At 44.7% G+C, this 13,112-nt stretch overlaps 1 protein-coding gene across 1 annotated transcript; it reads right to left on the reverse strand.

Annotated features, from left to right (window-relative positions):
* Positions 1–4,102: 4,102 nt before the first annotated feature.
* LOC131397357 (cationic amino acid transporter 3-like) lies at positions 4,103–10,565 on the reverse strand. The gene is made up of 11 exons (XM_058530153.1): positions 8,817–10,565; positions 8,068–8,226; positions 7,070–7,247; positions 6,761–6,873; positions 6,391–6,613; positions 6,080–6,219; positions 5,872–5,974; positions 5,485–5,687; positions 5,123–5,289; positions 4,688–4,796; positions 4,103–4,537 (listed from the first exon to the last, which is right to left on the reverse strand). The coding sequence occupies exons 1-11, from the start codon at positions 9,241–9,243 to the stop codon at positions 4,416–4,418; spliced, it is 1,944 nt and encodes a 647-aa protein (XP_058386136.1). The 5' UTR covers positions 9,244–10,565; the 3' UTR covers positions 4,103–4,415.
* Positions 10,566–13,112: the final 2,547 nt, after the last annotated feature.

Raw genomic sequence — 13,112 nt, forward strand, 5'->3', positions numbered from 1 at the left:
TTTGGCAATATTTACCAAAACTTTTAAATGTGTATCTTTGACTCAATGTTTCCACTTATAAGAATATATTATTTTTATAGCATTAATTGAAATTTTTCCTATAATACATATACATGGACACGTATCACCTTTCTCAAAAAACCTCCTCATTCTCAGGAGCTCCTTAGTGAAAATTACATTGATCATTGACTTTCTGTGGAGAGATTTTGGCAGAGGGTGGGGGAGAATGTTGTAGTATTACTATGAAGCAAAACTCATGGACAGGTTCATCAAACACTTTCACATCTGGTTATACCTGGTTACATGGTATTGGAGGAACAATCGACCATCTGTCTTTTGCTAGACTACCATGTAATGAGTGAGCTAGCCGACTGTGAAATTTCAAATAAGGAAACAAAATTAGAGTATTTAAGTACTTTGACAAAAGTCTCAGCTGAAATTAAGCAGACTGGCCCACAGGCAGGGACTTGAATGGAAGACATACAAAGAGTAAACAGGGTGCAGTTGTGCTTCAAACCTTACAGGTAAACAGAAAAGATGAGAAGCTGAAGATGGGAAGGGAGATAGAGCGTGTCTGCAGAATTCGAGATTTTCTTTTCGGGGATATATAGGGAAAGGGTCACTGAGAATGTGACTTTTGAGTAAACACTAGATACAGATGTCTTAAGAGAAAGATTTCAGAGAATATCTGTAGAAAGTAAAAATGAAGATAAAAATTTAAGTTGTAGCATTACAATGTTAAAGTGTTCCATAAACTGAACAAATGAATCACACCCCCATCCTCAGCACAACCTCTCATCATTACAGTTCTCCCAGTATAGTAATCTGTTTTTTTGTGTGTGTGTGAGGAAGATCAGCGCAAGCTAACATCCGTGCTAATCCTCCTCTTTTTGCTGAGGAAGACTGGCTCTGAGCTAACATCCATTGCCAATCCTCCTCCTTTTTTTTCCCCCCAAAGACCCCCAGTAGATAGTTGTACGTCATAGTTGCACATCCTTCTAGTTGCTGTATGTGGCACAGGGCCTCAGCGTGGCCAGAGAGGCGGTGCGTTGGTGCGCGCCCGGGATCCGAACCCAGGCCGCCAGTAGCAGAGCGCATGCACTTAACCGCCAAGCCACGGGGCCGGCCCCCAGTATAGTAATCGTGAACACGTTTTTAACCTACAGGTCAAGGGTATTACCTATATCCCTAGTTCAAGACCCTTCAATTGCTTTGCACCACGCTGATACCCAAATCCACATTACTTATGCTTGCTGTCATTTTTTTAAAAACTCACATTCAATAAATGTTACAATAATTCTGTGATATAAGTATCACCATTCTTCCAATTTTCCATATGAGGATATATGGAGATATAGTGAGGTTAAGTAACTTGCCCCAAGGTCACACCAATACTACATGGTAAAGCTAGGCTCAAACCCAGCCAGCCTGCCTCCAAGAGATCATGTCCTCAACCGGTATGTTAAATGACCACAATGAGTGCACCATATGCAAGACACCACAAAGGGGCTTCTATGTATTGACCAAATCATGAGACAGCCCTAGGCTGTAGACACCATCACTGTCCCCACACTCTGATGAAAATGCCGAGGCACAGACAGGTCCAACAGTAAGTCATTAAAAGTAAGGGCTCCTTTATTTTTATGAGTTTTACTCAAATTACTTTTATACTTACCTAGAAATGGGAAATCTAATTAGAAATTTAAACAGTCTTTCAAATAAATGTGCACATAACCATCAAACTAGGTAGAAGTTGATAATGATTTGAAGAAAGTAATATAAGAAAGAGTTTAGGGCTATATTTAAATTTTTCTTTGATTAGAAGTTATATAATGGTTCTTATTTGTATTCCAAACCCTATCTAACCTATTGTTGGAGTTCTCCTGCTTTAATTACACAAGCAACTGTGAAGCTTAGTAATTTATTCAATGTCTCTCATTTGTTTAGCTATATTTACATAACAGGAATTCCTTTAACAGTCTTCATTTTCATGTAAATGTCATATTTGCACTATCTTGTATGGTGGCTCAGTAAACTAATGCTTCCTATTCCCGCAGGTAACAAAGTAATTTTCCATAGGACCACGGAATTCATTCTAAAAACTCAGAAACATCACATTGTTAACAGTTTTGATAATATCTGCGTTCAAATATGCAACACAGCATTGACTCTTTGCCAGTCTTGCTCCCTAAGGTATGCAGAGTGCTTAGAGGAGAATATGGCATAGAGTGGGTACTCAATACTTGTTGAATAAATGAAAAAAGAAAATAAGGGCTCCATTTAGAGCCAGAAATTCTGAACATATATCTGAGCATTTGACCATTCAGTCGAATCACCTCTGTGAAGTAAACCTGTCTTGGAGCAGGTGACTCTCAAGTTCACCACTGCATTCCCAGCACCTAATATATGGCAGGATATGGGAGCAGTTAATACCTGTAGAAGGAAAACTGCTACCAGTACTGTCTTTTCCTTATGGCTGAATTTGCATCAGTCATCTGCTCTCCATCTTTGCATTTTCTCAGCACCTATGAAGTCCACCCGTTGCAAACTGGCTGTTACCTGCAGAACTTCACTGAGACCACTGTAGCCAAAGTCAACCACCAGATCCCTGTGAGTAAATCTAACATCCATGTGTGAGGAACATATTACCATTACTCTCAACACAAGACAGTGCTGACCTCCAGGAACCACTGTTATCTAAGAATATTTCTTATAAATTTATAATAATTAACTCCTTAACATCTTCTAATTCAGATTTTCACAACGGTCTCTTATTGTCTTGATACAGGTGGTTCTAAATCAAATGCAAACAGCTTTTATTTTCCCTTGGCTGAGGCATTTTACAGCACATCCAAAATCTTACATACTTTTACCATTAAATACTAATATATAAAACATAACCACAATGCCATCATCATAACTAACACAATGGGGGGAAAGAATGTGAATTGTCTGGCAAAAAAGAAGGTAGATTGTTCCTCCAAAATGTCAGCCTCTGGCTCTTGTGTCTAGTAAATATCATTTAATCTGTAAATATTAACTTTCCATTTTTGGTCATGTAGTTGTTACAGGAAGTGCACCATTTTTGTTTCCTGCAGAATTGCCCACATTCTGGTTTTGGCTGATTGTGTTTTCAGTCAGTATGTGACTATCCCTTATCTTCTGTAAGCTGATAGCTGACCTAGAGGCTTGATTACATTCTGATTCAGTTTTTCATCAAGAAAGTATTATGGTAAGTGCTCTGCATTGCCTGTTACAGGGCATCAGCATGCATGTGATATCTGCCTGTCCCACATTAGCACGTTGAGAATGGTAATGAGGTGACATCACCCTTTTCCATCAAACTTTCGCCTAATAGCTTCAGTCTCCACTAATTAATGTTTCCTAACCCTATGATTTCATTATGGCTTGCAAGATGGTGATTTTTCTAATTCTGTTAATCCTCCTCCATCTATTAATGTGTTTTTTTCAATTAGAACTTTTCCTCATCAACTCTGTGTGTAACTCTATCTAAGAGTCTACAACAGAAAAGTAAATAAAAATGATCATTTACACAATGTTCTATATCAATTATATTTCAATAAAGCTGAGGGAAAATAGAAATGATCATTTTCCTTTACCATTAAGAAATGATCCTCCTTATCTGTTATTAGACTCTGTCTTAAAGTCTTTGTCTGACATTGATAGAGCTATAGCAGCTTTCTTGTGATGGTTTGCATGATGTATCTTTTCCCCTCCTTTTACTTCCAGCCTATTTGTATCTTAATTTTTTTTTTTTTTGTGTGAAGCAATCATCCTTGTGCTAACATCTGCCAATCCTCCTCTTTTTTTGCTGAGGAAGACTGGCCCTGGGCTAACATCCATGCCCACCTTCCTCCACTTTATATGGGACACCGCCACAGCATGGCTTACCAAGCAGTGCGTCGGTGCGCGCCCAGGATCCGAACCGGGGAACCCCGGGCCACCACAGTGGAGCTCGCGCACTTAACTGCTTGCGCCACCGGGCCGGCCCTGTATCTTAATATTTAAATTGCAACTCTTGATACAACATATAGTTGAAACCTGGGTTTTCTTCCCATCTGACAATCTTTTTACTGGAAGTAGGCACAAGAAGGCGCTTCTTATGTGCAAGTCATTTTATTTCTTTCTCTGGATGTTGGTTACATTGTTGTCCTTTCTCTGTGAAAATTCATCTTGCTGCATACTTATGAAGCCTGAGCTTTTCTGTATGCGTATTATGCTTTTAAAAGCTTACTTAAAAATCATACAACATTACGGAATTTTGTCCACTGACAATAAATACAGGGCTCTAAAGGCATCCCATCTTCATGCCTCACGGAGGCTCCAACTTTCCCTTGAACCAGAAGACACCTCCAGGGTATGGAGAGATTCCACCCAGCATCCATTTCCTGTGGTTAAACTAATTCAGCACTAGGGATGTTTCTGTCAAGAGCTTGGGAGTTTAAAGCTGGTGGCTGTTGATCATTGTTCTTCTCCAAGCTGTGTCTGATCCCATATCCAAAGTATATGGCAAATCCTAGTAGGGAAATGAGACAGTGAGATGGAAAAGTAGGCACCCTCAATAGGCTTCCTATTATGGCATCTGAGACAGTTTTGAGGAAAGACAGTAGGAAGAAGGGTGGGTTCAGTCACCCACGAGGACTCTTCTCCTGAGAAAGCCACTTACCAATCACCATCCAGACGCCAAATCGGGCCCAGGTCCCAGGGGTCATCTGCATCATCAAGTAAACATTCACAAAGATGCTCATCAGTGGGAGGACAGGCAGAGCAGGGACCTGTGGGCAAAATCAGTCAATACCTGAACATACAACAGATGTCTGAAAGGGAGATACCCTACCCCACTTGGGTGGGAAGGAAGACTCCAGTCCAATTCGCATTGTGCATTCAATACCTCCTCATATTGGGTATCCCACTGCATGTTCCCAGAGACAGGTATTGGGAAATGGAACTAGTGAAGTACTACTGCGTGTGGATCAGAGAATGGTCCGTTGCTTTAGCAATGGACCCTTTTTCTTCCCTGGGCCAGCAAAGAATGTTTAGACCTCAAAGCATGCAGAGTTCATTCTCAAGATGGATAGCTTGGGAGTTTCAGGTCACCTACCTTGAACTGAAGAGGAGTGGGGTTCTGGGGCTGTCTCCAAATGATGGAAGTGATCTGAATAATGAGCAGCAGCAGCAGCGCAGTTGCTATTGAACACACTGGATCTCCAGAGAACAGTTGGCTGGGCCATTGGGCCAGTATCAGGCACAGGATCGTCAGCAGGAGAGCTGCAAGAGTCAAGTTGGAGAACAGGTCCAACTCCAGAAGCCAAATATCAAGACCTTGGGTCACATCCCACCCTAAAACTGCCCACATCAAGAAAGGCCATCATATCTCCAAGACTCCTCCTCAGCTGCCAAAGACACACACCCCCACCCCATCCTGTCAATTTCAGAATACCAAAGAGAAATCCCACTGCTCACCAAGCAGTAAGGCACATCCATAGACGATCCGGCCAGATTTCGGAGTGGGGATGGTGTTGATAGGGTTACACAGTTTCTTTAGAGTCTTGAAGGTTCCTACTTCAGGTATAGATCCCAAAGAACTTGCTTCAAATTCAGGCTTTATCTCAATGATTTCTACCTCTGTTTTCTCATTCTTGCTTAAATCCTGTTCTGGCTGGTACCTGAATTAGAAGCATGAAGGCAATATTAACACCAGCCCCTACTCACCCAGAGAGCCTAATCTACCTCTTTCCCACCTTAAGTGTAGCAATACACTTAGGAGACGGCACAAAGGCAGAAGAGGATTAGCTCCTCGTCAATCCCCATGAGTCCAAGACCCCCAGTCAAGATGTCGTGGAGTCTCACCTGACGACAAGAACAGAAAAGGCCACCAGGGAGTAAGCAAGCAGGGTCCCAATTGACATAAGGTCCACAAGGTCACTGAGCTCGAAGAGGAATGCCATCAATGCTGGAATGAGGATGCAAACAAGGTGGGGGAAGGGGGATGAGAAACCACTGGAAATATCCAAGTTAAGGAAGCTGATCAAAGAAGGAGTGGGTTTTGTTTATTCACCTGCAAGAGTTCCAGAAACTACGGTGGCCACGATGGGGGTGCGTGTGCGGGCATGAATCCGGGCAAGTCCTCGGAAAAGGAGCCCGTCATCGGCCATTGCGTAGATCACCCGCGGCATGGGGAACATGGCGCCCAGGAGGCTGGAGGAGAAAATGGGAACATGAGTGAGGACACGGAGAAGCAGAACAGACGAGGGCTTCTGCTCCCTAGCCTACATGGGGTAAGGTGTCTCTCCCTCTCATCTCTCAAGCCCCAAGGGCTTGGACACCCGGAAATCTGACAGTAGACGAGGAGAAGGCTTTGACACTGACCTGGATGAAAGAGCACAGAGGGTGCCAACAGCCACTACATATCTGGCCGGGGCCCATCCAACGTGGAGAAAAGCCTGTGGCAAGGGGCTCTCAGGATGAATCTGGTAGTAGGGCATCATGAGGGTGAGGGCCGCTGAGACACCAAAATATGCCAGAAAGCAGATGAAGAGTGAGATCACGATGCCCACGGGGATGGCACGCTGAGGATTGCGGGTTTCCTCCCCTGCAGGAAGGGTGGAGGTATTGGGTCAGGAAAACACACTGGGGAAGGTGCAAAATCTCTTCCGTCTTCCAAAAGCAGGCTAACCCTCCACCAACCCTGTGCCCAAGGGCAGCCCAAACTCCTAATGCAACAAAATGACTGCGTTACCTGTAGTGGCGATGCAATCAAAGCCCACAAATGCGTAGAAACATGTAGCTGCTCCACGGAGAAGCCCAGCAAAGCCAAAAGGGAAAAACCCTCCAAAGCCCAGAGGGCCCAAGCTATGGTGAGAGAAGGGAGGAGAAAGGACATGGGTGAGGTGTGTTCAGCCATCTCTCCTGGGCTACTCAGTCAACACCACATATCCGGGGCTCCATCCCCCACCCCCAGCTCAGATCACTTCATTCCCAGCTCTGCACCCAACACACACAGACACACACACACACACACACGACCTTGGCAGAGTGCCCTCCTAACCTAGACGTGTCATTGGATCCAGATATGGCCAATTCGTAGTCCTGTTCCGTGAGCTGCCAGTGGTGCAGATCTCCCTTAATGAAGCCGGAGAGGATGATGAAGCTGAGAACCAAAAGGTTCAAGCCCGTGAACATTTTGGTAACCAGGGCTGACTCACTAGCTCCCAAAACGAGTAGTCCTGTGGGAAAGATGGAATATGAAATCCACAGTAACTAAATCCACAGAGACAGAAAGCAGACTAGTGGGGGCCAGGGGCTGAGGGGAGATGGGCAGGGACTGCTCGCTGGGTACGGGGTTTCCTTTTGGGGTGATGAAAATGTTTTGGAACTAGCTAGAGGTGAGAGTTGCACAACATCGTGCTACTGAATTGCACGCTTTAAAACGGTTAATTTTTTATTGTGGTAATCATCCCGCAATATATACGTGTATCAAATCATCACATCATACACCTTAAACTTACACAATGTTGTATGTCAATTACATCTCAGTAAAGCTGGGGAAAATATAATAAAATGATTCATTTTATGTTATGTGAATTTCACCTCAACTGAAAAAAAAAAATCTTTGGTCTCACTACAGAGGAAGAAAACTTGTCATTCTAAGTAAATGGTTCTCAGCTGGGGATGATTTTGTCCCCCCAAGGGACATATAGCAATGTCTGGAGACATTCTGACTGTCACAATTTGTGGGGGGCTGGGTACCACTGGCCTCTGGTGAGTAGAGACCAGGGATGCTACTCAACGTCCGATAATGATTTTAAAAAAAAGAAAAACAAACCTACAATGCACAGGACAGCCCTCCACACCAAACACTGATCTATCCCAAAAGGCCAGTAGTGCCGAGGGTGGGAAACAATGTTGTCTGTCTTGCCTTCCTGTCCTCATATGGCAGATCCTTCTTTCCAGCCTCCCCACCATTCCACCACCCCAAGCCTTTCCTACCTCTGCTCCCCCCACCACGCCCCACTCTTCCCATCCTGGCTCTGACCCCGACCTCACCAGTCACCAGCAGCACCAGGCCCAGCGCGAAAAAGTCCGGGTACTCAGCCAAGACATGGGGCACCTGCAGAGAGAAACTTCCCTGCAGGACCTGAGAAATGTGATTCCCAATCAGGCTGTCGAAGGTGCGGCTCCAGGCCCTGGCCACACTGGCGGCTCCTGCAGTGGCAGAAGGAGGAACAGTCATTGACAAACGTACATTGAACCCCTACTGTGTGCCAGGGGATATATTTTTGGAGGAAAAAAACAAGACAAAATACCTAATCTCAAAGAGTTTCTTTTCATAGGGTGGGGGGAGCAGACACAGATGATTCACAAAATAGGTCAAGTATTTAATGTTAGAAGGAGATCAATGTTATGCAAGAAAACAGTGAAGTGGAGTGGGGAGGGCGGGAGATAAGGGTTGCAATTTTAAATAGGGTGGTCACAGAAAATCCCACGAAGACGACAGCTGAGCACCGACTTCAGATCAGGTGAGGGAATGAGCCTTATGTCTCCCTCTCATCCAGAAGAACTCTTCCCCACCTCCCACAGTTCCCATTTCTTCTTGCTTCAGTCATTTAAAGAAAGCAGGAGAGAGTTGAGTAGAATGAAGTTTTGGGGTTTTCCTGCCTTATTACCCACTTCCCCTCACAAGGTGGATAACAAAGTGCTCATGAATGAGAGGGAAGACCCCAATCCCCCCTCCTATGTTCCTCATCTTAAGTCCCTTTTTCCCCCACACCTTCCCCCGTGCCCCATGATCTCACCGATGACATAGGACAGTATGAGGTTCCAGCCAGTGATGAAGGCACACAGTTGTCCCACTGTGACGTAGCTGTAGAGATATGCAGAGCCGGAGCATGGTACCCGGGCCCCAAGCTCCGCATAGCAGAGCCCAGACAACACAGAAGACAGGGCAGCCACCAAGAAGCAGAGGACGATCGCCGGTCCAGCCTTGTCCTTGGCCACTTCACCAGCCAGGATGTACACGCCTGCTCCCAGGGTGCTGCCCACACCCAAGGCCACCAGATCTAGGGTGTTCAGACAACGGGCCAGTTGACTCTCAGACCCCTCCCTTGGCCTCAGGGGCCGCCTGCGTACCAGCTTCTGGCCAAACTGGTGAACATTCTGACACAGCATCCTAGATGGAGTCCAAGAGGAGGCTAAGATCTGCTGAGAAAACAAGACAGCCATCAAGAATGTGCACCCACCCTTGGCCCTGGGAGTCAGACATAAGACCCATTCCACGGAGAAATGGTAAAGATATTGGGTAAGTCATCCACCTCTGAGCCTTGGTTTCTTCAAATTTAAGTAAGACATTCAATACATTTCAAAGTTACTGGAAGGGTTGCTTGAAGAGAAGCAAGCAAAAGCTTCCAGCATAGTGCCTAGCACATAGTAGCTGTTTAATTGACATGAATTGAGTGGATGAGAGTGCTAATTTTTGGAGCCTAATCACCCAGGTTCAATTCCAGCTCTGCCACATTTCAGCTGTCTGATTTTGCACAAGCTACATACCACTCTGTCCTCCCTCCTGTGTCCTCCCACAGGAAAATAATTATCATCATTACTCCCTGCCTTACTTGATATGTGTGAAGAGACTCTTTATGGGACTTGGCGATCAGACAGCTAACACTCCACACATTTCAGTGCCCAAGATCCTGAAACCTGATAGCTTTGTGTTTCATAGCCTGCAGAGTGAAATGGGATTGGAATTCAGAGCTGGGGTGAAATGTGGTGGGATTTGTAGGGAGGGAGAGACTGTAGCCCAGCTCGGTCAAAGCAACAAACCAGAGTGGCCTCCCAATTGCCTGGAGGGAGGGAGGACTAATCTTCATTCTGAATCAGAAATGTCAGGAGTCTATTTCCTGCTCCTTGGGGGCATGGAATGTCTCCAGACCGACACTGCTCCACAGGGCAAGGCTGAGCCAGTATTGTCAGGGGGCTTCTGCCCCTCATAATGAAAGTCCAAGTTTAGCATTTTGGTTAAAAGCAAGGATTCAAGAGCCAGGAAACTGATTAGAATTTTGGCGCCATCACTTAGCTGTGTGCCTTTCAACAAGTCATTTACTTCTCTGGGTCTGTTTTCTTTCTCAAATGCTGCCAATGAACTCTTGTGCACTGTTAGCAAAAATGTAAAATGGCACAGCTGCTACGGATAAAGTATGGCAGCTCCTCAAAAAATTAAAAATAGAATTACCAAATGAACCAGCAATTCCACTTCTGGGTGTATACCCAAAAGAATTGAAAGTAGAGTCTCCAAAAGATATTTGTGCACCCATGTTCATAGCAGCATTACTCACATAGCTGAAAGATGGAGGCAACCCAAATGTCCATCCACAGAGGAATGGATAAACAATGTGGTGTATACATACAATGGAATGTTATCTAGCTTTAAAAAACGAAGGAAATTCTGACACATGCTACAACACGGACAAACCTTGAAGACATTATGCTAAGTAAAATAAACCAATCACAAAAGACAAATATTCTATAATTCCACTTCTATGAAGTACCTAGAATAGTCAAATTCATAGAGACAGAAAGTAGAATTGTGGTTGCCAGGGGCTGGGGGGTGAGGAATGGGGAGTTATTGTTAAATGGGGACAGAGTTTCAGTTTTGCAAGATAAAAAAAAAGTTCCAAAGATTGGTTGCACAACAATGTAAATATACTTAACATCACTGAACTGTACACTTAAAAATGGTTAAGGTGGTAAATTTTATGTTATGTGTGTTTTACCACCATTTTTTTAAAAAATGCTGTCCATAATAATAAAGCTAGCTTCTCAGAGTTGCTGGGTGTGGTAAACCCATATATTGGAGACTCAAATCAGTGGTCCGCATATTATAAACCCTGTGTAAGGTTTCATCTTTAATATTGTTTCAACACGAGTCAAAAAATCAAGTCTTTGAGCCTCCAGACATTCACAGTACCCCCCACCTCCACCCCTTCTCACACACAGCTCCCAGCTCCCGATTTCATCTGGAAAATGGGTCTTTCCACCCTCAGGCTGGAGCCAGGCTGACGCAACTGAACACTTGGATTGCAGAGGTCTCTTTAGGAGTATCTGAACTCACGCACCCTGTCTCCTACAGAAGAGATTACCCAAGACTTACCGACTTGTTGGAGCAGAGAGCCTGGAGCACTGGATCGGAGTCAGTGAGGCCGAGTCTAAGCCGAGTTGGGAAGGAGCTGATATATATCTCCAAGAACAGCAGCTGAGAGCCAATGCGCACAAAGGAAAACTCTTAATCCCTGGGTGGGGACGCTGGGGCGGGGCAGGGAGGAACCTCTGCCGTGATACCATCAGACGTTGATGTGGTTATCCTCAAGGGACGCTTCTAAGATTTTTTTTTTTAACTGTGGGAAAATACACACAACATAAAATTTACCATTTTAACCATTTTTAAGTGTGCAGTTCAGTAGTGTTAAATAAATTCACATTTTGTGCAACCAAAGTCCAGAACTCTCTTCATCTTGCAGACTCTGAATCTATTAAGCAACAATTCTGGCCAACCCTGTGGCTCAGCGGTGAAGTGCACGAGCTCCGATACTGGCGGCCTGGTTCAGATCCCGGCGCGCACCGACTCACCGCTTCTCCGGCCATGCTGAGGCCTCGTCCCACATACAGCAACTAGAAGGATGTGCAACTATGACATACAACTATCTACTGGGGCTTTGGGGGAAAAAAAAAAAAAGGAGGAGGATTGGCAATAGATGTTAGCTCAGAGCTGGTCTTCTTCAGCAAAAAGAGGAGGATTAGCACGGATGTTAGCTCAGGGCTGATCCTCCTCACAAAAAATAAATAAATAAATAAACAACAACTCGCCCTTCCCCCTCACCCAGCCCCTGCCAACCACCCTTCTACTTTCTGTCTCTGTGAATTCGACCCCTCTAGAAGTGGAATCATCCAACATTTGTCCTTTCGTGCCAGGCTTATTTCACTCAGTATAGTGTCCACAAGGTTGATCCATGTAGCATGTGTCAGAATTGCCTTCCTTTATAATGTTGAATAATATTCTATTGTACTTATACACCACATTTTGCTTGTCCACTCATTGCTCACAGGCACTTGGGTTGCTTCCAGGTTTTAGCTATTGTGAATAACGCTGCTATGAACATGGGTGCACAATATCTCTTTGAGTCCCTGCTTTCAATTCTTTTGGGGATGTACCCAGAAGTGGAATTGCTGGATCATATGGTTCTGCAATTTCTAAACGCTTGAATCCATTTGATCATCAAGGATCCGGGGAAGTAGGGAACTGTATAGCAGGGGACCCCACTCAGCCCTCCTCCCCCACAGGCTTCTTACACTCCTCGACTGTCCAGTCTGCACGTGACCTGAGACACTCAAGTGTCAGGGATCTCCAAGCCGGGCTGGGCCCCAATCAGGAAAAGAGGAACTTAAAATCTTGTGATGGTTTTTAACTCGCACAAAAAAGGTATTTAATAAGCATCGTGCATGGGCACAGGGACCAAAGAAGAAGAAGATAAAGCTGAGTGCAATTTGGTCCCATTCTACAAGGAGCTCAGTTTGGTGAGAGAGCTGAGGATGCAGGCAGAGAAGGTCAATGCGATGTGAGATGTAAAACGTGCTACTCCTTCACGGGAAGGGAGTTGTGCCACAGAGGTCGCTGGTGAAGGATTGACAGACCAGATTCTGACAGGCATCAAATAACCCACATGCTAAAACACTGGGCACAAACCACCAAAATCGGATTTAAATGTAGTAATCCACTCTTACATTAACATTAATTTTTTAAAAGCCAACCACACAAGGATAAAATGGAATGAAGGGGCTTAAGCTGTTGTGGAGAGTTTTCGTTGGTTGTGTGGACCCCAGAGTTGGTATGAAGATTATTTTAAACGGAAGACATTTGAGATTCACCAGATGCAGAAAGAAGCCTTCTTGGAGCTTCCTTTATCTGACTCAAAGCAGAAAATTCTGGGAAATAAGGCTGCCATAAATTCGCTCTTTGGAGAGGGGCCACTCCCAAGGGAAAGGACAGTTTTATGGCCCCGCAGAAGATGGAAAGACCACTGTACCTGCATAGACAAACA

This window comes from Diceros bicornis, chromosome 34 (genome assembly GCF_020826845.1).
Source record: "Diceros bicornis minor isolate mBicDic1 chromosome 34, mDicBic1.mat.cur, whole genome shotgun sequence".
NCBI classification, from domain to species: Eukaryota; Metazoa; Chordata; class Mammalia; order Perissodactyla; family Rhinocerotidae; genus Diceros; species Diceros bicornis.